Source organism: Bison bison, unplaced genomic scaffold (assembly GCF_000754665.1).
Source record: "Bison bison bison isolate TAMUID 2011002044 unplaced genomic scaffold, Bison_UMD1.0 scf7180017864185, whole genome shotgun sequence".
Classification (NCBI taxonomy): Eukaryota; Metazoa; Chordata; class Mammalia; order Artiodactyla; family Bovidae; genus Bison; species Bison bison.
In genome coordinates, this window is record NW_011494757.1 from 123,892 (window position 1) to 147,642 (window position 23,751).

Sequence of the window (23,751 nt, forward strand, 5' to 3'; positions counted from 1 at the left end):
CCAGTGGTCATGTATGGATGTGAGAGTTGGACTGTGAAAAAAGCTGAGTGCCGAAGAATTGATGCTTTTGAACTGTGGTGTTGGAGAAGACTCTTGAGAGTCCTTTGGACTGCAAGGAGATCCAACCAGTCCATTCTAAAGGAGATCAGTCCTGGGTGTTCTTTGGAAGGACTGATGCTGAAGCTGAAACGCCAATACTTTGGCCACCTGATGCGAAGAGTTGACTCATTGGAAAAGACTCTGATGCTGGGAGGGATTGGGGGCAGGAGGAGAAGGGGACAACAGAGAATGAGATGGCTGGATGGCATCACCGACTTGATGGACATGAGTTTGAGTGAACTCCGGGAGTTGGTGATGGACAGGGAGGCCTGGTGTGCTGCAGTTCATGGGGTTGCAAAGAGTCGGACATGACTGAGTGACTGAACTGAACTGAACTGAAGGGGAAATTTGGATGTCATCAGGCCAGACCAAATTATCATTTTTGAGACATGAAGTAAGCCCATAAACACTCTGCATTAAGAAATACAGGCTAGCACTGATAATAGCATCAAAATGAAGAAATATAAATGGATGTAAAAAGGCAGAAGTGTCCTGGGGAAGACTTAATGGTAGAATTAAAGTTGATGTATTTTATTATTTTATGGAATTTGATTGTCCAGGCATTTTGCAACCATTGCAACCAGATTGAACAATGATTGTGTTCATCATTCATCATATTAAAAACTGTTTTACATGAATAGATTCTCAACATCACTAACCGTCAAGGAAATGGAAATCAAAACCACAATGACATCTCGCCTTTCACCTTTTAGGATGGTTATTATTAACAGGTGTTGGTGAGGAGGCAGAGAAAAGGGAACCTCTGCACACTACTGGTGAAAATGTAAATGAGTTCAGCCTCTGTGGAAAGCAGTATGGAGGTTCCTGCAAAAATAAAAACAGAACTACTGCATGACCCAGCAATTCCACTTCTGGCTATATCTCCAAAGGAAATGAAGTCAGTCCCTTGCAGAGATGTGATTCCATGTTCACTCCAGCATTATTCACAATAGTCAAGATATGGAAACAACCTAAATGTCCATTGACAGATGAATGCATAAAGAAAATTTAAGATAGATAATGGAATACTATTCAGCCTGAAAAACGAAGGGAAAATCTCGTCGTTTGTAACAATGTAGACAAACAAGGAGGACACTTTGCAAAATGAAATAAGCCAACACAGACAGTCAAAGTCCACCTGATCCCACTTACATGTGTATCTTAGAAAGTCAAATTCATACAAGTAAAGAGTAGACCGGTTGTGGCCATGGGCTGGGGTTGGGTGGAGGGAAGAGCGAGATGCAGGTCACAGGGTACAAGGTTTCACTCGTACAGGATAAGTTGTGGAGGTCTGATGAACAGCACGGTGACCATAGGTAACGTTACTGCATACTTGAAGCTTTCCAAGGGGATCAGTTCAGTTCAGTCGCTCAGTCGTGTCCGACTCTTTGCTACCCCGTGGACTGCAGCATGGAAGGCGTCCCTGTCCATCACCACCTCCCAGAGTTTACTGAGAGGATAGATCTTAAATTAAATCTTCTCACACTAAACAGTCACACAGACACACAAACACACACGGGTAACTATGTAGAGATGATAGGTAAGTTATTTAACTGGATTGTGTTGATCTTTTTATAGTGTATGCATATATATGCGTATAAACATCAAGTTGTACACTTCCAGTTCAGTTCAGTCGCTCAGTCGTGTCCGACTCTTTGCGACCCCATGAATTGCAACACGCCAGGCCTCCCTGTCCATCACCAGTACACTTTAACTGTATGCAGTTTTTGTCTGTTAAACATATCTCTATCATGTTGTTAAAAATAAGGAAGTACTATTCCTAGCTTTGTATTTTCTAAAAATTTTAAATCCCCCCACAATTATTCACTGAATGGACAGTCAAAACCAAGAAGACTAACTGTGACCCAGATAGTCTTGCAGCCGGGTCTAATTTCCCCACAGAAGAGTGATTGGGGCCAACTTGTGCTCTGAACACTAGGCTTCCATCCTACGGACCCTAGGCACCTTTCTCTATAGTTTGTTCTTATTATGACTAGTAAGTCCCTTTCTTTAAAGACGTTAATTTAATAAATGTGTTGGAACTGATTTTCATATTTACAATTGCGATGTATTTACAAAGTCCTATGGTGTACAGGACTTTCATATTTATATATGGTGTATAGGATTATCATATTTACAATTACAGTGTATATACAAAGTCCTATTGACTTCCCTGGTGGCTCAGATGGTGAAGAATCTGCCTGCAATGCAGGAGACCCAGGTTCAATTCCTGGGTTAGGAAGATCCCCTGGAGAAGGGGATGGCTACCCACTCCAATATTCTTGCCTGGAGAATTCCATGGATGGAGGAACCTGGCTGGCCAGAGTCACAAAGAGTTGGACACGACTGAGTCGCTAACGCTTTCACAAAATCCTAGGCTAATAATAAATACACATTCTTTTATTAAAGAAAGATCTAGGACGCTAATTAAAAAAAAAAAACCAAGAAGAGCTGACAATTCTTCACTATAATATTGATCTGTTCATCCTATCAAAGAGGAAATTAGATGAGTTTGGTGTTTCTTATCTTAATGAAACCTTCCCTACCAGAAGGTAAGCTACTCAAAGGCAGGCAGAGAGTTGTATTTGTTCTGTGTATTTACCTATCCTGAGTCCCTGGAACAGTGTCTGGGACATAGGCTCAGTAAATATTTGTTTAATGGATGAATTTTCTTCACTGTTTATTCATGGAGTTTAGCAGAGTGTTTGTTTTATAATAAGTGTTCAGTAATAGTAATATAATATGTAACTGGGGTTCCTGTGTGGTACAGTGGTAAGGAATCTGCCTGCCAATACAAGAGGTGCAAGAGACCCAGGTTTGATCCCGGGATTGGGAAGATCCCCCAGAGGAGGAAATGGCACCTCACTCCAGTATTCTTGCCTGGGAAACATCATGGACAGAAGAGCCTGGCGGGCTACAGTCCGTGGGTACAAGAGTTAGACACGACTGCGTGACTGACACACAACATGTGATATAAAATAGAATCACAAACATTTGTTAGGGCTTACTGAGTACCAGGCACTGTTCTAAGGACTTGATTTACATTAACTGGAGATGGATAGATTTACTCTGCCCCTTAGACAGATAGAATGTGGGAAGTGTTTAAATTTATAACTGTCATTTGTTGGATTAGTGAGGTGGGAGGAAGGGAGCTAAACTTACTGAGTTACATCAGGCAGAAGTGTCCTGAAGCCAAAGGAGAAGGATTATTGATCGCTTTGCTCCAATAACATCTTTTACACATTTCAGTCCATCTGCATTCCCCAATGCTCTGTCTGTTTCATCAGCTCTACCTCTGGCCTCTGGTTCAGTCCGTTCTTTTATACTTTGGCCTCAGGCAAACAGTAGCATCTGCTTCTGGAATCCCTTCCTCGAGTATCAGGTCTTCCAGTGGCCTTGATGCGTCATTACGTTGATGGGGAGGGGTAGCCGCACTCGGCCCCCACGTGCTGCTTTGTCACTGACTCCTGGATCCAAAGGTAAAAACCCAGCAATCATCAGAGCTCAACATTCCTGAGCGCTGATTGTTCTCTAGGGATGGTGGGGAACGGGGCCAACCACCGGTCGCCAGAGTCTCACACACAGTCCCTCGCCTTGTTCTCCTTGAGCTTCCCTGACCCTGGTCCAAGGAGACCTCGTGCTGTGTTGGTGGGCAGCCTTCCACGTCAAGAGACCCTTCATTAGCAGGAAACCGCACACAGATGGAGGCTTGTGCTAAAATACAGTGCCTAAAACCGAACTCCTAACTAGGAGAGGCGGGTTCCAGTTCTGGCTCTGCCATTTTATTCGTACAGACATGTAACAAGTGTTTAATTTTTTTCCAAGCGGTGTTTATTTTTTCCTTCACAAAAAATTTATCTATAATGGAAAGTTCCAAACACATACACTGATAAAGAGATTAATATAATTAACCTCTGGGTACCCCTTGGTTAGCAATATCTTGTTTCATCTTTATCCTCTGATAGCCCTTTCCTGATAGATTATTTTGAATCAAACCCCAGATATCTTACCATTCCATCCACAATTTTTTTTAAATTGGAGTATAACTGCTTTACGACGTTGTGTTAGTTTCTGCTGTACGACAACATGAATCAGCTACATGTACACACATATCCCCTCCCTCCTGAGCCTCCCAACCCCCCGAGGTCCTCACAGAGCATCCAGGTGGGCCCCTGTGCTGACAGCAGCTCCCCACTAGCCGTCTCTGTGACATATGGTAGTGGATATGTCCATGCTACTCTTTTAATTTGTCCCGTCCTCCTTCCCCCACCGTGCCCACAAGTCCACATTTAACAAATTTTTAATCTCTTAAATATCAGTTTCCTCACTCGTAAAACTAGTGTAATAATACCTACCTCAAATAGATTGGTGTGATCCTGAAATGAGATATGAATAAGCACATCTTAGCACAGAGCTAATGAAAAAAAATCACTCAATAAATGTTAACTGAAAGGGAAGGCGCTCAGTCATGTCCCACTCTTTGCGACCCCATGGACTGTAGCCCACCAGGCTCCTCCATCCGTAGGATTTTCCAGGCAAGAGTACTGGAGTGGTTGCCATTTCCTTCTCCAGGAGATCTTCCCGACCCAGGGATTGAACCCAGGTCTCCAGCATTGTAGGCAGATGCTTTACCCTCTGACCACAAGGGAAGCCAACCCTGTCTCTAGGGTCACAGCCAAGAGCTCTTGCCTTTCCATCTGATTTTTGCTGTGACTCATTTTCATCCTGATGAAAACAATTTCTTGACCCTTTCATATGTTAGGTGCTGCTCCCAACATTGATACAACCTGGATGTGTTGCTTTGGGTGAGTCCATTAATCCCCCCCTTCACCCCCGTTGAGCCTGATGAAATCGGGCTCCCTCTCCAAGAATTCCTCAGGCTCCAAAAGGCTGAAATTTTGAGAAACTGATTTTTTGTTTTTTGAAACTTTCTATATAGGAATGTGTTCAGTCATGTCTGACTCTTTGTGGCCCTGTGGACTGTAGCACACTAGACTCCTCTGTCCATGGGGTTCTCCAGGCAAGAATAGTGGAGTGAGATGCCATTTTCTATTCCAGGAGATCTTCCCAACCCAGGGATCGAACCTGCGTCTCCTGTCTCCTGCACTGGCAGTCAGATTCATTACCTCTAGTGACACCTGGGAAGCCCTTACATAGTAATAAAGTTTAGCAAAAGAAGTTCATCTGTTTCATGGAGATCAAGTTAGCAATCTTCAATCTGACAATAAAAATGAGCTGACAGAAATAATTCTATACGAAGGTGAGAGTAAAAGTGTTAGTCGCTAAGTCGTGTCTGACTCTTTGCGACCCCATGGGCTGTAGCCCGCCAGGCTCCTCTGTCCATGGGATTCTCCAGGCAAGAATACTGGATTAGACTGCCATGACCTCCTCCAGGGGATTTCCCCAACCCAGGGCTTGAACTCTGATCTCTTATGTTTCCTGCATCGGCAGGCGGGTTCTTTACCACTAGCGCCACCTGGGAAGCCCTTGACAGTAATAAACAAACTCGGGAAATTTTTAGTCATGCAGATTGTTCAAAGAAAAGCAGATAAGTGATCCCCAGAATAGACTGTGAAGGAGAGATGGCAAGATTTTCTTGTCAAGAGAAATGTTCTTCACTAGGCTTGAAGATCAACTGGTCCAGGAAATCCTAAGGCTAGGAGAAGCAAACTCAACGAACTATGAATGAGCTTTGATACTGAATTCAGATCTAAGATCGTTTAGAAGGTAAACCTCTAGTTATGACCTATACATTTTCTTGGGATTAAAAGAGAGTGGTAATAGATTTCATCTGCCATGCAAACTCTGATTATGATGATAATGATTACATACAAAAAAGGTTAAGTATAAAGATCAAATTATAAATTAGCAATGCCTATATTGGACAGGAAAATGTAGAGTAGGGACATGCCGTGTATTTGTCAGGCTACTCTAAAAAGTTTAAGAATGAGGAATAAAGTTGCCTTATTTAATTACCTAGATATAACCACTGAAATGAAAGGAAAGTCATATCCAACCCTTTGGGACCCCATGGACTATACATTCCATGGAATTCTCCAGGCCAGAATACTGGAGTGGGTAGCTGTTCCCTTCTCCAGGGGATCTTCCCAACCAAGAAATTGACCCCAAGTCTCTGACACTACAGGCGGATTCTTTACCAGCTGAGCCACAGGGGAAGTCCAAGAACCCTGGAGTGGGTAGCCTATCCCTTCTCCAGGAGATCTTCCCAACCCAGGAATCGAACTGGGGTCTCCTGTACTGCAGGTGGATTCTTCACCAACTGAGCTATCAGGGAAGCAGATATAACCATAAACTCTCCGTATCCTTACTTTAAAATAAAATATTTCAAATATGGTTAAATTAAAGAATTTAATGCAGTTTAAGCAAACATTAGAAGGTATGAAAACACAAAAAAGCAAGGAAACTCCACATAGAATTACAAATATTTAGGAAATATTTCTTTGTAATTCAACCAAAAATTTAACTCACCAAGATTCTATGCCTCTCAGAGTTTGCTTGCTGGCAGCTCCTCCTAAAATAGGATTTGCTTTCATATTTGTTTAACATTTCATTATGCTTATTTTTACAGGATACTTTGTTTCAAAGCAAAACCCAGAGGTGCTTGGAGGTAAATACAATCTTGATTCTCAAATTGGAGTTTAAAAGTTATCTCAGTAGGTATTTCTTTCACTGGCAATAAGTAAAAACATTAAACTTACATAGATTCAAAGTCTTTTCACCGGGCATTCCAAAGATAATGTTGTGTTAATCTCTCAGTCGTGTCCTACTCTTTGTGACCCTGTGGGCTGGGGCCCGCCAGGCTTCTCTGTCCATGAGATTTTCCAGGCAAGACTACTGGACTGGGTTGCCATTTCCTGCTCCAGCCAAAGGTAAGGTACAATAGTAAAGGACATTTAGAGGTTTGGGAGGTCTTTAAATTATATATGCAACTACTCAATGCTCTGTGTTGACCTAAATGAAAAGGAAATAAAAAAAGAATCTGTATATGTATACATATATGGATTCACTTTACTGTACGGTAGAAACTAACATAACATTGCAAAGCAACTATACTCCAACAAAAATTAATTTTTAAAAAGCCCAAAAAAGATTTAAGGGTTTCCCTGATAGCTCAGATGGTAAAGAATCTGCCTGCAGTGCAAGAGACCCTGGTTCCATTCCTGGGTCGGCATAGGTTCTAAAAAAAATTTTTTAATTCCAGTCATTATATATATATATGTAAATTCTGGCCTGGAGAATTCCATGGACTGTATACTCCACGGAGTTGCAGAGTCAGACACAACTGAGCAACTTTCACTTTCACTTTCATATATACAAAAGAGCTAAAGAAGAAGACTTTGAGAGCTGAATCAACATTGTTACAACTGAGATAACTATATTGCTGTTGCTGATCAGTAGCTAAGTCCTGTCAGATTCTTTGCAATACCATAGACTGACGTATGCTAGGCTTCCCTGTCCACTACCTCCTGGAGTTTGCTCAAACTCATGTTCATTAAGTCAGTAACACCATCCAACCATCTCATCCTCTGTCGTCCCCTTCTCCTCCTGCCCTCAATCTTTCCCAGCATCAGGATCTTTTCCAATGAGTCAGTTCTTCGCATCAGGTGGCCAAAGTATTGGAGCTTCAGCTTCAACATCAGTCCTTCCAATGAATATTCAGGGCTGATTTCCTTTAGGATTGACTGGTTTGATCTCCTTGCAGTCCAAGGGACTCTCAAGAGTCTTCTCCAGCACCACAATTCAAAAGTGTCAATTAACAAACCATTATTTTCAGAGATGCTAACTAGTTTAGACCCCCAATGGCAGGGGTCCCCAACCTGCCAATCTAATGCCCGACAATCTGAGGTGGAGGCGATGCAATGATAGAAATAAGGTGCACAGTACATGCAACGTGCTTGAATGATCACCCCGAAACCAACACCCCCACACACACCCTTCCACGGCAAAGTTGTCTTCCCTGAAACCTGTCCCTGGTGCCAAAAAGGTTGGTGAACCACTGCCTACGGAATGTTGCTGCCACCTCGTGGAAGTGTGCCTAAATTGTAGGGAGTTTTAAGAGGCGACTGAGGGACTAAATGGAGAAGGAAATGGTTACCCATTCCAGTATTCTTGCCTGGAGAATCTCATGGACAGAAGAGCCTGGTGGGTTACAGTCCACAGGGTTGCAAAGAGTCAGGCGTGACTGAGCAACTGAACAACAGTGAGGGACTAAAGTCCACATGAAAGGAAAGCTGCTCAGTCGAGTCCAACTCTTTGTGACCCCATGGACTATACAGTCCGTGGAATTCTCCAGGCCAGAATACTGGAGTGGGTAGCCTTTCCCTTCTCCAGGGGATCTTCCTAACCCAGGGATCGAACCAGGATCTCCTGCATTGCAGGTGGATTCTTTACCAGCTGAGCTATCGGGGAAGCCCTAAAATCCACATGAGAACCCAGCATTCTGACTTACCAGTGACTCAGCTGGTAAAGACCCTGCCTGCCGATGCAGGAGATGCAAGAGAGGGGGTTCGATCCCTGAGCGTGGAAGATCCCCTGGAGAAGGAAATGGAAGTCCACTCCAGTGTTCTTGTCTAGGAAACCCCATGGACAGAGGAGCCTGGCGGGCTACAGCCCATGGGGTCGCAAAGAGTCGGTCACTACTGAGCACACACACACACACACACACATTCACGCTATATGCCTGGCAAGCTCTAAGCACTCTACCAGCTCCTTAAGTACATGAGCTCAAAACTTTCATGTCCTTCAATTCTGGTGAATAAATCAGACCAGGCAGATGGAGGATTCCCTGGGCATATTGTAAATGAGGAGTAACATTAATAAACAAATACATTTTGAGAAGAATAACGTGATTGAGAACAGACAATTTGCAAGTTCATGTTCACAGTACCATTTTAAACAAATCATATGGTTTAATTCTTAAAAAGAGGCATCAAGACAAAAAGAAAGAGCAATCTCAAAGAGAGGGCATCATAGATTTTTTAAAAAAGGACTAATGTTATCACACGGCATAGGATTGAATCCCACCTGTTTTCATCTGTGTGGCCTTGTGACCTTCAGCTGACCTTACGTGAGCTCATGCTTCATCTGTGAGATGCATGCAAACATGTCAACACTGTATGTTTGTGTGAGGATCATGTGATGCACAACCTATATGAAAACCGTTATATAAGAACTATTCAAATAGGACGGATTATCAATTTAATTCTTAAATTCCCATTTGTCTCCAAAGAAATACCTCCAACTATAATATTCTGATACCAGTTTATTAGAAATGCATGATAATCTATATTATTATTGTCCTGAAGTAACTATATACTTTCATTAAATATGAGCTAACTGTATGTTTTAATTAAAATGACAACTAATTTGGACATAGTTTTAAAGAGACTTCTTCATTTTCAGAAAATCTTGGCCTAGTGATTTTTATAAACAATGACTTTTGCTATCACCGTCAATTTTTATTACTCTGAGATTAGGAACACTAATTATTTAACACTAATTAGATTAGGAACACCAATTATTTGTGAATAATGTGAACATGTTACTTCCAGAAAACAAGTGAATATATCACACTCTTTGGAATAGCTAGATAAGACAAGCTCAAATGAGTCATTAGGAAATTATGTGTTGATTAGCAAATAAAATGAAAGTGCCCATAACCAGGTGGCTCGGGGGTAAAGACTCCACCTGCTAATGCAGGGGACACGGGGGGCGTGGGTTCCAGCCCTGTGTCGAGAAGACCTCCTGGGATAGGAAATGGCAACTCGCTCCAGCATTCTTGCCTGGAGAATCCCATGGACAGAGGAGCCTGGTGGGCTACAGTCCATAGGGTTGCAAAGTCAGACACAACTGAAGAGACTAAGCTCGGGTGTGTGGCAATCTTGTTTCCTCCTGCAGGGTATCTTATCCTTTGTGTTCTGCAGCCACCCTGCGTTTGCTCACCGAGTAATACCAATAGAGATTTTTTTTTGTAAGAAGAGATCTTGATTAGCCTTGGGGGATCGGAGGAACTGGCCACAGGGATAGAGTTTAATAAGCAATGTCTTCAGAACACTTATGTGAATATATGTTCTCCACACCACCCCAGAGATCAATTAAGTACAAATCTGTAAATCTGGGTGACGCACTCCTTTCTCTTTTGAAAAATATAAGACCCTCCAGGGCAAATATAAGAAAACGTCTCCAAAGAGAAAGAAAAGACCCTCTCTCAAATTCACCCCTGACCCCAGCTTTTAAACACTTCCCAAATGAGCCCAAGTACAGATACTAGTTGACACCAGAAGAGCTTCTTAAAGATTACTTCCTCTCCCTCTTTCCCCTCTGTATCTTTTCCCTCTACTTTTCTGCCCACAAACACACATTAGAAGCAACAAGCAGGAACTTTTATCTTTGGTGAACAAACCAACCTCAAGCTTGCTCTGCAAACTTGTTAGCACTTTGAGGACTGGAAGCAAGTCCTGAAGCAAGATCTGATGCCTTCCAAAGCAGATCAGGAGACAAGCATAAGCTGAACGACAGGCAGAACAAGAAGGGGTAAGTGCGGTCATTCGCCTTTTACTTTCCGTCTTCATGCGCGCATTAATCTTACCTTACAGAGCACACTTTGCAAAGTGCATCTGAGATGTGCACGCCTATTGTAGATGAGGAAAGAGTTCTTTGGCTTTCAGTTTTTCCCCGTGGGCCTCTCAAGTCTGCCTGTTTCCCCCCAAATTCATCCCCAAACTTGTTTCTACCTTACTTCTCCATTAACGGGCTCTGGAACTATGCTGAGTCCTTGCAACTGGGAAGGAAAGTAAGAAGACACAAAATTTCTGAAGGAATTGCTATACCCTTGAACATGGCCCCAGTTGTGAATAAGTAGTCTGCAAAGCAACTTGGAAGGGCTGGAATCGGGCCAGACTGACTCACTTGGTAGATTTTTGAAACACTGCCGAGACCTCAAGCCTCTGAAACTCTCCTTCTCTTTTTTGACTGAAGGCTTGAATTTTGCCATCTAAGTCCTAATTCTTGGATGAAAGTCTGGGTGTCTTTTTAATTCTCACCTTACATCAAGAGGGATTCGTTCACCTCCACCAGTCACTGGTAAGTTCAGATGATAGGCAGACCTAGAAGAAAAAGACCCTAAGGGCACTGGGTTCTTGCCCAGTGAGGAGAAGAAGGATGGGAAGATCACACAAAACTAGTTTGGCTGAGGTTCCCCTTGACACTGTTGCCTTGTTTTTCTTGCATTCCCAAGTGACTCTTTGTGACCCCAAGGACTGTACAGTCCATGGAATTCTGCAGGCCAGAATACTGGAGTGGGTAGCCTTTCCCTTCTCTAGGGGATCTTCCCAAGCCAGGGATCAAACCCAGGTATCCCACATTGCAGGCGGATTCTTTATTAGCTGAGCCACAAGGGAAGCCCCTGTTAAACACAGATTTGGCATATTTGGTTACAAAATATAACACTTTCTTGAAGACGTTTCATAAAAGATGAGTTGAGTCATAAATCAATTCTATCAGATCCCATCAATTCCTGAGTGTCTTCCAGGTGCTAGGTTGTTTTTTATTAACATATTGATTTTATGTTTTTAACTTTTTATTTTGTATTGGAGTTTAGCTGATTGACAATGTTGTGATATTTTCAGGTGGACAGCAAAGGAACTCAGCCATACACATACATACGTATATATACATGTATCCATTCTCCCCCAAAACTTCTCTCCCATCAGGCTGCCACATAACACTGAGCAGAGTTCCCCGTGCCATACAGTAGGTCCTTGGTGTTATCCATTTTAGATACAGCAGAATGTCATGTGCTGAGTTTTTCATTGTACGGCGTTATTGTATCTTCACCACGGCCCTGCAGGCTCGTGGTGTCCACAGAAATGCAGCTCCAGTGTTTACAAATCCAACAGTCACTGGGCCCCTCAGACTCTGTAAAACAGGCCTGGCGCTGATTGTACCTACACCACAGGTTCATGAGAGGGAGGAGATTCGGATCAAACTGAACCTCCCGGGATTTCTTGCCAAAATGAAAGAGATTTTCTTCCTCTCCCAAGGGAGGGAGCCACTCTTCATAAACAGAGTTCAGTGATGTAAACTGCTTCACGCAGCCCTTAAGATACCTTCTATTTAATGTTCCAGAATACCATTCAAGGCATCCATATGTTGGAACAAAACCCTGGATAAGGTTTTCCCCTTGTTTCAATTTGTCCAGCTTCACTTTCTGATTCGGGAGATGGAGAATATCATTCCTAAATATGAAAACCTTCCCTCGTAATCAGTTCAGTTCAGTTCATTTGCTCAGTCACGTCCGACTCTTTGCCACCCCATAGCCAGGCCTCCCTGTCCATCACCAACTCCCAGAGTTCACTCAAACTCATGTCCATGGAGTCAGTGATGCCATCCAACCATCCCTCCTAATGGCAACATTCAAAACAGACTTTCAGTTGACGTATCAACCATCAGATTATTCAGTTCTTCAATCTCACCCCAGACACTTCTTATATACCTAGATGGGCCATCAGTGAATTCCTTATTTCTGCAAGAAAAGCACACTTTAACCTATCATGTGAGGAGGGAATATTCACTGATGATAACAATCACAGTGCCAGTTCATTCAGCAAGCATTCACTCTCAGGATCCATGAACCTTCCCCAAGTTGTCTTATGCAATAGTTAAACAACTCTGTTAAGTGGTCACCGTTACCCCTGTTTTGCAAATGAAGAAACTGAGACTCAGAATGGCTACAAGAACTGCTCAATCTCCCACCACTGGTAAGTGGCTGAGTCAGGATTAGAGCCATTAAACTTGTCCTGAAGCCTCACCGGTGTCATAACCACTACCTTATCCCACTCCCCTTTCTTCTAACCTGAATCATTGCCCCCAAACAGCCTGAAGCACATCACAAACTCGGGTCCTTACTTTGCCGAATGGTGGACCCTACTTAGAACGGGCTGAGAGCTCCAGCAGAGCTGTGTCTGTTTGCCTCCAAACTTCTCCATGTGGCTCCATACCTGCAGCAGATTATTCTAAACTTTGTTGTGGGTCCCTTTCTTTTTGCCAAGAGGGGAAAGTCCTCTCCTGATTCTCAGAACTCTACACACCTGTCACAAATGGGTGCGAAACCTCTGAACATAGGATAAAGCTTAAAACCCACTGGTAAATATACGATATTTGGTTTTCTGTCTCTGACCTACTTCACTCTGTATGGCAGTCTCTGCATCCATCCACACCACTAAAAATGACCCAGTTTCGTTCCTCTTATGGCGAGTAATACTCTATGTACATAGGTACCATATCTTTACCTGGGGGATGAGGGTGGCAGGCAGGCTCAAGAGGAAGGGGATATGCGTATACATATAGCTGATTCACTTTGTTGTACAGCAGGAACTAACACAACACTGTAAAGCAATTATGCTCCAATAATTTAAATAATCAGTTTAAAGTTTAGGGGGAAAAACACATTGGTGAGATTGGGATTGCAAGAGATCTCCTAAACTGTGCAAATGATGGCATGGTGATGGCTAGGATGAAGCTCACATGGTCTCACTATCCAAATTTGAGGACTTTGGTCCTGAAAAATCTGTAGCAGGAGCTACAGATTTTTTTTTTTTAACTGAGTGGGAAGAGGGTGGGCCCCAATTCTAAGAACATCTCTCTGTGTAAGTTCCAAGAAGAAAATGGAGAAGGTCTATGAGAACTTGACAAGCAATGGGCAGATAATGGATTGATTTATGAAAGATGGGGGATATTAAAATGAAGTAGCTTTTCTAAATTGAGCAAGAAAAATTCAGAGCAAATAGAGAAAGTTTTATTTCCCAAAGAGTGAAGCCAGTGTCCTGGAATAATTTCTCTAATAACTGTAAGTTATAGAGTCTGTGTAGCAAGATACTAACACGCTCATGTATATACATACACTTTCACATGAAAAGAATATACCAAAATGTAAGTGCTGTTATTTCAGGGGATAGAATGTCATGATTCCCAGTTTCGAGGCTTTTGTGCCTCAATCAGGAATAGCTCATGGTTTTTAGGGTTAGTATTTCACAGTTGTTTGCTGAGAAAATTATTTTGCAGTTCTCATATATTGCTTTAAGATCCATAAAATAGTTTCCTTTTGAAAAATAAATGAAATTTGTTGGATTTTCTATATTTTAAGAGGTAGATAGAATAGGCTGAAAATATGACTTAAAAGATAGTGAAGGTAATTTGGTTGACTTCCAAATTGTTTGGGATAAGACATGCAGAAGCATTAAGATGTATTCCAAATGTTTAAGGCTCATTCACACTCTGACCACACTTTTCCTGGTGCCTCCTGTGGGGACAGGACCTCAGCTTAGAGACCGATGGCAGGAGTTCTCCTCTGATTGACATGAAAAGACTGAGATTCCATGTGGATGTGTGAGATACTGATGGGAATTCTTACAAAGGAGGGTTAAATGGAGGTCCCCAATCTCAAAAGATGCTTCATACACTGGAAATTCTAAGAATATGATTGGAAATAGTTTGTAATTGAGGCTTTAAACAATAGCAACAACAAACACTTGTAGAATGCTTACTATGGGCCCGGAATATCCCAAAGCAGATTAGAAAGATGATAGATGATAGATAGATAGAGGGACTTCCCTGGTTGTCCAGTGGTTAAGAATCCTCCTGCCATTGCAAGGGACACGGGTTCGATGGCTGGTCCAGGAAGATTCCACCTGCTGTGGGGCAGTTCGGCCCATTCGCCACTACTACTGAGCCTGAATCCGCAACTACGGAAGCCCTTGCACCTGGAGCTCGTGCTCCGCAAGGAGAGACACCACCACCAGGAGGAACCGGGCACATAGCTAGAGAGCAGCCCGGGCATGCTGCTCCTGGAGAAAGCCCACATGCGCAGAGACCCGGGCGGCCAATTGAAAAATAAAAAGAGTTGATAGATGTACGCGGGTGGCCAATTAAAAACGAAGAAGAGTTGATAGATGTGCGCGGGTGGCCAATTAAAAAAGAAAAAGAGTTGATAGATGTGCGCGCATGCTGTCTCTTCAGTCGTGTCCGACTCTTTATGACCCTGTGGACTGTAGCCCGCCAGACTCCTGTGTCCATGGGATTCTCCAGGCAAGAATACTGGAGTGGGTTGCCATGCCCTCCTCCAGGGGATTTTCTCCACCCAGAAATCGAATCCACGTCTTTTATGTCTCCTGCATCGGCAGGCAGGTTCTTTATCACTAATGCCCCTGGGAAGCTCTGATAGATAGATAGATATAGAGCTATTATTATCTCTAATTTAACAGAGAGTCATAGAGAGTTCAAATGACCTGCCCAAGACAGCACATCTATTAAGTGGTAACACTGGGAATTGAATCCAGGCAGTCCAAATCCAGGGCCAACATTCTTAACAAACAGCTTAGAGAGGTAATACTGACGACAAATTTGAGACTGACACCATGTTAATATATTCAGACCTAGTTCAGTTCAGTTCAGTCGCTCAGTTGTGTCCGACTCTTTGCAACCCCGTGAATCGCAGCACACCAGGCCTCCCTCTCCATCACCAACTCCCAGAGTTCACCCAGACTCACGTCCACTGAGTCAGTGATGCCATCCAGCCATCTCATCCTCTGTCATCCCCTTCTCCTCCTGCCTCAAATCCCTCCCAGCATCAGAGTCTTTTCCAATGAGTCAACTCTTCCCATGAGGTGGCCAAAGTACTGGAGTTTCAGCTTTAGCATCATTCCTTCCAAAGAAATCCCAGGGCTGATCTCCTTCAGAATGGACTGGTTGGATCTCCTTGTAGTCCAAGGGACTCTCAAGAGTCTTCTCCAACACCACAGTTCAAAAGCATCAATTCTTCGGCACTCAGCCTTCTTCACAGTCCAACTCTCACATCCATACATGACCACAGGAAATACCATAGCCTTGACTAGATGGACCTTTGTTGGCAAAGTAATGTCTCTGCTTTTGAATATGCTATCTAGGTTGGTCATAACTTTCCTTCCAAAGAGTAAGTGTCTTTTAATTTCATGGCTGCAGTCACCATCTGTAGTGATTTTGGAGCCCAAACAATAAAGTCTGACACTGTTTCCACTGTTTCCCCATCTATTTCCCATGAAGTGATGGGACCAGATGCCATGATCTTAGTTTTCTGAATGTTGAGCTTTAAGCCAACTTTTTCACTCTCCTCTTTCACTTTCATCAAGAGGCTTTTTAGTTCCTCTTCACTTTCTGCCATAAGGGTGGTGTCATCTGCATATCTGAGGTGATTGATATTTCTCCCGGCAATCTTGATTCCAGCTTGTGTTTCTTCCAGTCCAGCGTTTCTCATGATGTACTCTGCATAGAAGTTAAATAAGCAGGGGGACAATATACAGCCTTGACGTACTCCTTTTCCTATTTGGAACCAGTCTGTTGTTCCATGTCCAGTTCTAACTGTTGCTTCCTGACCTGCATACAGGTTTCTCAAGAGGCAGATCAGGTGGTCTGGTATTCCCATCTCTTTCAGAATTTTCCACAGTTTATTGTGATCCACACAGTCAAAGGCTTTGGCATAGTCAATAAAGCAGAAATAGATGTTTTTCTGGAACTGTCTTGCTTTTTCCATGATCCAGCAGATGTTGGCAATTTCATCTCTGGTTCCTCTGCCTTTTCTAAAACCAGCTTGAACATCAGGAAGTTCACGGTTCACATATTGCTGAAGCCTGGCTTGGAGAATTTTGAGCATTACTTTACTGGCATGTGAGATGAGTGCAATTGTGCAGTAGTTTGAGCATTCTTTGGCATTGCCTTTCTTTGGGATTGGAATGAAAACTGACCTTTTCCAGTCCTGTGGCCACTGCTGAGTTTTCCAGATTTGCTGGCATATTGAGTGTAGCACATTCACAGCATCATCTTTCAGGACTTGAAATAGCTCAACTGGAATTCCATCACCTCCACTAGCTTTGTTCGTGGTGATGCTTTTTAAAGCCCACTTGACTTCACATTCCAGGATGTCTGGCTCTAGGTCAGTGATCACACCATCATGATTATCTGGGTCGTGAAGACAATTAAGAGCATTTCTATGCACATCTGGCCTAATCCTTTGGATTAAAAACATTTTAAATGCCTTACAGATTGTTTCCCATCTAAATAGCTGAGCCCTGTCCCTCTGTTGGCTTCTCCGTTCCAATATTGAAACTGGAACAATGCTAGGTAAATAGTTAGGTCAGGGCATGATATGATTCACCTGGGGCACAGGAAGCTGTCCTAATAATAACTTTCTTTGAGGACTTACTAGGTGCCAGTCACTTTATACATGTTGGCTTATTTTATTCTTAAAACAAACACGTGAAGTAAGCACTGTCACCTTTTTTTAATATTTATTTATTTACTTGGCTCCCCCGGGTCTTAACTACAACATGCAGGCTCTTGAGCGGTGGCATAGGAGACCTAGCTCCCTGACCAGGGTTTGAACCCAGGCCCCCCTGCATGGGGAGTGCAGAGTCTTAGCCACTGGACCACAGAGAAGTCCCACACATTTTAAAAGGATACTGAAGTCTAGAGATGTTAGCCATCTCACCCAAAGTGACACAGTTACCAAATGGTAGACGTAGCAGTTGAACCCAGAGAGTCTGAATCCAAAGCATAAGCTCATGTAAACCACTCTGTATTATATTAAAAAGCAAATATTTAAGACATTTGCCTTCTAAGGGAAAGAGAAAGAGAAAATCTTTGCATTCTCTGTGTTGCAGTTCTCTGTGGGCTTCTCCGATGGCTCAGCCAGTAAAGAATCTGCCTGGAATGCAGGAGACACAGGTTCAGTCCCTGGGTAGGGAAGATTCCCTGGAGGAGGAAACGGCAACCCACTCCAAACCCCAGGGATGGAGGAGCCTGGCAGCCTACAGTTCAAATGGTCACCAAGAGTCAGACACAACTGGAGTGATTTAGCACGCACGCATGTAACTGTCTGTAATACTCTGCCTTCCTCCTATGCATTTAATAATTATTTGCTGACATCATTTGTCCTGTGGGTTATTATTGTGATCCCAGGTCTGCATCTTGTCGTCGTCCATGGGAAACATGTCCACATCTAGGGCCTGGAATGGCTCGTCGGTGACCATGTTCATCCTCCTGGGGTTTGCAGACCATCCACAACTGCAGGCCCTCCTCTTTGTGACCTTCCTGGGCATCTACCTGGTGACCCTGGCCTGGAACCTGGCCCTCATCTTTCTGATCAGAGGTGACACCCGTCTACACACGCCGATGTACTTCTTCCTCGGCAACCTGTCCTTCGTCGACATCTGCTACTCTTCCGCAGTGGCTCCCAAGATGCTCTCCGACTTCTTCCGGGAACGGAAGAGCATTTCCTTTCTGGGCTGCGCCGTTCAGTTCTTCTTCTTCGTGGGCGCAGGTCTAACCGAGTGCTTCCTGCTGACGGCGATGGCTTACGATCGCTACGCGGCCGTCTCCAGCCCCCTGCTCTACTCCGCCGTCATGTCCCAGGGCCTCTGTACACGCTTGGTGTTTGGAGCCTATGTCAGCGGCTTCCTGAGCTCCCTGGTCCAGTCCAGTTCCATATTTCGGCTCCCTTTCTGCGGACCCAACCTCATCGACCATTTCTTCTGTGACCTCCCACCAGTCCTGGCACTTTCTTGCTCCAACACCTTCTCCAGTCAAGTGGTGAATTTCCTCGTGGTGGCCGTTGTTGGGGGAACGTCGTTCCTCATCCTTCTTGTCTCTTATGGTCACATAGTGGCTACCGTCCTGAAGATCCGCTCGGTGGAAGGTCGCAGGAAAGCCTTCCACACGTGCGCCTCGCATCTGATGGTGGTGACTCTCTTGTTTGGGACGGCCCTTTTCATGTACCTGCGGCCTAGCTCCAGCTACTCGTTTGGCAGAGACAAGGTGGTATCTGTGTTCTACTCACTGGTGATCCCCATGCTGAACCCGCTCATTTACAGTTTGAGGAACAAAGAGATCAAGGATGCCCTGTGTAAGATGCTGGGGAAAAAGAAAGTGTTTTCCTAGGTCATGACTGAAGACATATGTCTCCAAACTGCCAGAGACCTGGCATGATAGCCTCTGCCTGTGTCTTTAGGTAAGTGACATGTTGGTGTGCATCTTGAAAATGGAAGCACTGCTTCCATGTTTCCTCACCTTTGCACTTGGTCATCTGTCTACTGACCCCACCATGGATCGTCGAAAGGACAACCTATGGTATAGCACAGGGAGCTCTACTCTGTGCTCTGTGGTGACCTGAATGGGAAGGAAATCCGAAAAAATAGGGGGTATATGTACATATATCAGGCTTCCCAGATGGCGCTGGTGATTTAAAAAAACCTGCCTGCCAATGTAGGAGATGTAAGATACATGGGTTTGATCTCTGAGTCGGGAAGACCCCCCAAAGGAGGGCATGGCAACCCACTCCAGTATGCTTGCCTGGAGATCCCATGGACAAAAGAGTCTGGTGGGCTGTCCATGGGGTCACACAGAGTCGGACAGGACTGAAGAGACTTAGCGTGCATGTAAACATATGACTGCTTCACTTTGCTGTACAGCAGAAACACAACATTGTAGAGTAACTCCAATAAAAATTAATTTTTAAAAAAGAGAAAGCGATTACTTCAGAAAAACAAAAAGAAATTCCCCAAGTAGCCTATTCCCCTGTAATACCCATTCTCACAATGGGTATTACAACCACAACCTTTTATGAGGTACCTAGTGGCTCAGACGGTAAAGAATCTGCCTGCAATGCTGGAGACCTGGCATCAATCCCAGGGTTGGGAAGATCCTCTGGAGGAGGGCATGGCAACCCACTCTAGTGTTCTTGCCCAGAGAATCCCATGGACAGAGGAGCCTGGTGGGCTACAACCCATGGGGTTGCAAAGAGTCGGACACAACTGAGCGACTAACATTTTCACCTTCACTTGTTCAGTTTATAGACTCTAGACCCTCCATTTGATCTCATGAAAGCCCTACCCAGAAGCAGAATAAAATGTAGCATGTACATCATTTTATCTGAAGAATCTGCAAGTATGAGTTTACTATCACAGCTGTAACTAATTACCACCAACCTAGTGGCTTAAAGCAATATAGATGTATTATCTCATAGGCGTGTAGGAAAGAAGTCTTTTGGTTGTGGATGGCAGGGGGGCAGAGTTGGGGGCGTCGTGCCCAACTCTGCAACACCGTGGACTGTAGCCCTCCAGGCTCCTCTGTCCATGGGATTTCCCAGGCAAGGGTACTGGAGTGGGTGGCCATTTCCTGCTCCAGGGGATCTTCCCGACCCAGGGATCGAACCTCATCTCTTGTGTCTCCTGCACTGGCAGGCAGATTCTTTACGACTGAGCCACCAAGAAGCCCTTACACTAGTCTACAACTTCCTCAGGGACAGTTACCGACTCTTGTTCAGTATTGTTCTTTCAGAACCTACCACAGTGTCTGGCACACACTAGGGACATATCAAATATCTGTTTGATAAATGAATTATTCACTGTCCCTAGTAATGTTGGCTTTTGCAGAGTATGGTGTTTATATTATTTCCTTACAGTGTGGCTAACAATGAATCTCAGGGTCTGGTGACTGGGACGGAGATTAATTGCCTCTGCTTTTAGAAAATGTAAATAAGAATGTGTCTTTGACACCTCAGAGAGTGATTAATTTGTGAAGCTGTGGATTTTTTGCAAATCCTTCCTTTGTAGAAACATTCAAGGGGTAAATGTAACTAATCATTTGGAAGGGTGTGGAGAAGGCAATGGCACCCCACTCCAGTACTCTTGCCTGGAGAATCCCATGGACGGAGGAGCCTGGTAGGCTGCAGTCCATGGGGTCGCAAAGAGTTGGACATGACTGAGCTACTTCACTTTCACTTTTCACTTTCATGCATTGGAGAAGGAAATGGCAATCCGCTCCAGTGTTCTTGCCTGGAGAATCCCAGGGACGGGGGAGTCTGGTGGGCTGCTGTCTATGGGGTCGCACAGAGTCCGACACGACTGAAGCGACTTAGCAGCAGCAGTAGAGAACCAGCTGCCTAAATGCCCTTCTAACCATAGACTTGGAAGATCCCTCCCCTATTGTCTAGAGCTGCCGGGAACCGGTGGTGAGGAGCTCCACTCGTGGCAAAGGTCATGAGGAAGGAGGCTCGGCATACGTAAAGGCAGGATCGAGCCTCAGGAGTCCCCCTGGAAATTCTCGAGCATCTACCCCCAAAACCAGAGTCTGCCTACTTTCTGCTTTGTGCTCTCACCTACACCTCTGACTTTACGGGGGGCTGTCCCCCACTACCTCTCTCTGAAAAAAAAGAGTTAACTTACAGCTCCAGTTATAAAGTTCCTGGGTGTGATAGTGTTTCAACCTACAAACTCCTTTGGAAGTCCTCTAGCCTGCATGAATAGGTTTTTCTGGCCACATGTGATTGTTCGGAGCCTCCCAACTGTGAGAGGCATGAGATGTTCTAAACTGTCTAAACACAGATTCTTTTGAGTAGTTAAAAGATTGATTAGAAATTGTATTGGTGAAGGGTTTTTCACTTGTTGGGCCAATGTTTGCTGCTAAGTCTCCATATCCCTTTCCTGCTGTGTCTCTGGCAGTGTATTGATTAATATGATTGGTTTAAGTAGTAGCTTTATATGTTTGTAACCTTGGACCTTGAGTTAATTCTTTTTCTTGTTATAGCCCACCACACCTTTGCTCTGTAGGAATGCAACTTTATCTAATGCTTTTGAGGGTGGCGCCTGACTAATCACCTTTAGAGAAAAATAAGTTTTCTGAAGAAAGGGTCTTAAAATGTTAACAGGCCTCCGGGCCAGAAGATGATGCAAATCACCTAAACTTTTGCATATGATAAGTTTGCAGGAAGAAAGCCTGGCTTACTGCATGACTCTATCCCTTCCCCCATTATCCTCTATGCATAACTTAAGGTATAAAAACTACTTTGGAAAATAAAGTGTGGGCCTTGTTCACCGAAACTTGGTCTCCCCATGTCGTTCTTTCTCTCACCTTCTGGCTGAATTATTCAGCCTCTTTTCTCCACTGAATTTCCTCACTGAGCTATCCTTATTTCAGCCTCTTTTCTCCACTGAATTTCTTCACTGAGCTATCCTTATTTAACCACTCTTTATATCCTTAATTAACGTTTAATTAAGCAATTGTTTCCTGATCCTCGCCGACGCTGTCCCTGCTTCGAATTCCCTGGATCCACCGGGGCTGGACCCCGGCATAGAGCTGTGGATATTAACAGGTTAATATTTCTGGAAGAGAAATTCTTAGAGGTTACAGCCTCTCTCCAATCTCTTTTTGTCTTCTCACTTCAAGTGAATGAATGCTAAGTTGCTTCAGTTGTGTCCAGCTCTTTGCAACCCCATGGACTGTAGCCCGCCAGGCTCCTCTGCCCATGGGATTCTCCAGGCAAGAACACTGGAGTGAGGTGCCGTGCCCTCCTCCAGGGGATCCTCTCAGCCCATGGGATTGAATCTACATCGCTTGCACCTCCTGCATTGGCAGGTAGGTCCTTTACCGCTAGCACCACTTGGGAAGCCCCCTCACTTCAAGTATCTGCCCACAAACACACACTCCCAGCATCAAGAGGAAGGATAAATGAGCTTCAAGTGTTCTGTCTCAGAGAGCAGCTTGGGGACTGGAAGCAGCTACATTTGCCTGATTAGACTGTATCCAAAGAATAATAAATGAAAATATAAAGTTGTTCGGGGACAGACTGGCTGGGAGTGGCTGCCCACCATCAGCTGGTATTTGCTCTGTGTGACTATGTACCACCCAGGCTCGTTTATGACCTCCTGGAACTCTGAGTCTCAGTCAGATGCAGGAACTTCTTTAACATTTCTTTTCCGGGCACGACTCTGGTTTTTCCTGCCTTCCTATAAGCTCAACCCAAATTCTCCCCTTTCTGCTTCTGCTCCTCTAATGGCATCCTCTGGTGAGTCTCCTGACCCATGTTTGAAACTTTGCTCCTAGGGAAAAAAAAAAAAAAAAACTTTAAAAGAAAACATTTCTGAGGAGGTTGCCTGTTTTAGACCCCTCCCCAAAGAATTAGTAAGCGGCATATCCCAGGTGACTCGGTGTTAAAGAATCCACCAATGCCAGAGACATAGTTTTGACCCCTGAGTTGGGAGAAATGGCAACCCCCTCCAATATTCTTGCCTGGAAAGTTCCATGGACAGAGGAGCCTGGAGGGCTACAGTCCATGTTTTTGCAAAGAGTCTGACACAACTGAGCGACTGAGCACGTATGAATATATTCTCAGTACCAGGGAGATCCCTAATGTCCACATTATTTGCACCTTACTGCCTGAAATTCTGAAATTCATCTGTTTGTTTAAGGCTGGTCCCCTTTTAAAGTGCCAATGTTTCCTTTTTAAAAAAAGGATATTCTTTAAGTTTCATGGTCATTTCTTCAGAAAGGATCTTAAAAGGAAAGCTAAGATCTGTAGGCACCTAAGATAAAGGGAGATGCCGCAGCGAAAGAGGACAAGGTCCAGACCCGGAGGGGGCACACTCACGGACAAACGTCCCAACTCACCGTCTGACTCAACTCAGGTTAAAGAGCGCTGGTATCAGTTTATGCCATTTCATTCTCACAGCCGAGACACCTGTCAAACCCAAACTGGCAACCCAACTGGTCAAGCTCAAACTTGGCCACAAATTTTAAGACATTGAAAACTGGCAAGAGCTGATTACA

At 44.1% G+C, this 23,751-nt stretch overlaps 1 protein-coding gene across 1 annotated transcript; it reads left to right on the forward strand.

Annotated features, from left to right (window-relative positions):
• Positions 1-18,138: 18,138 nt before the first annotated feature.
• LOC104991287 (olfactory receptor 5A1) lies at positions 18,139-19,086 on the forward strand. The gene has a single exon (XM_010843703.1). The coding sequence runs from the start codon at positions 18,139-18,141 to the stop codon at positions 19,084-19,086; it is 948 nt and encodes a 315-aa protein (XP_010842005.1).
• Positions 19,087-23,751: the final 4,665 nt, after the last annotated feature.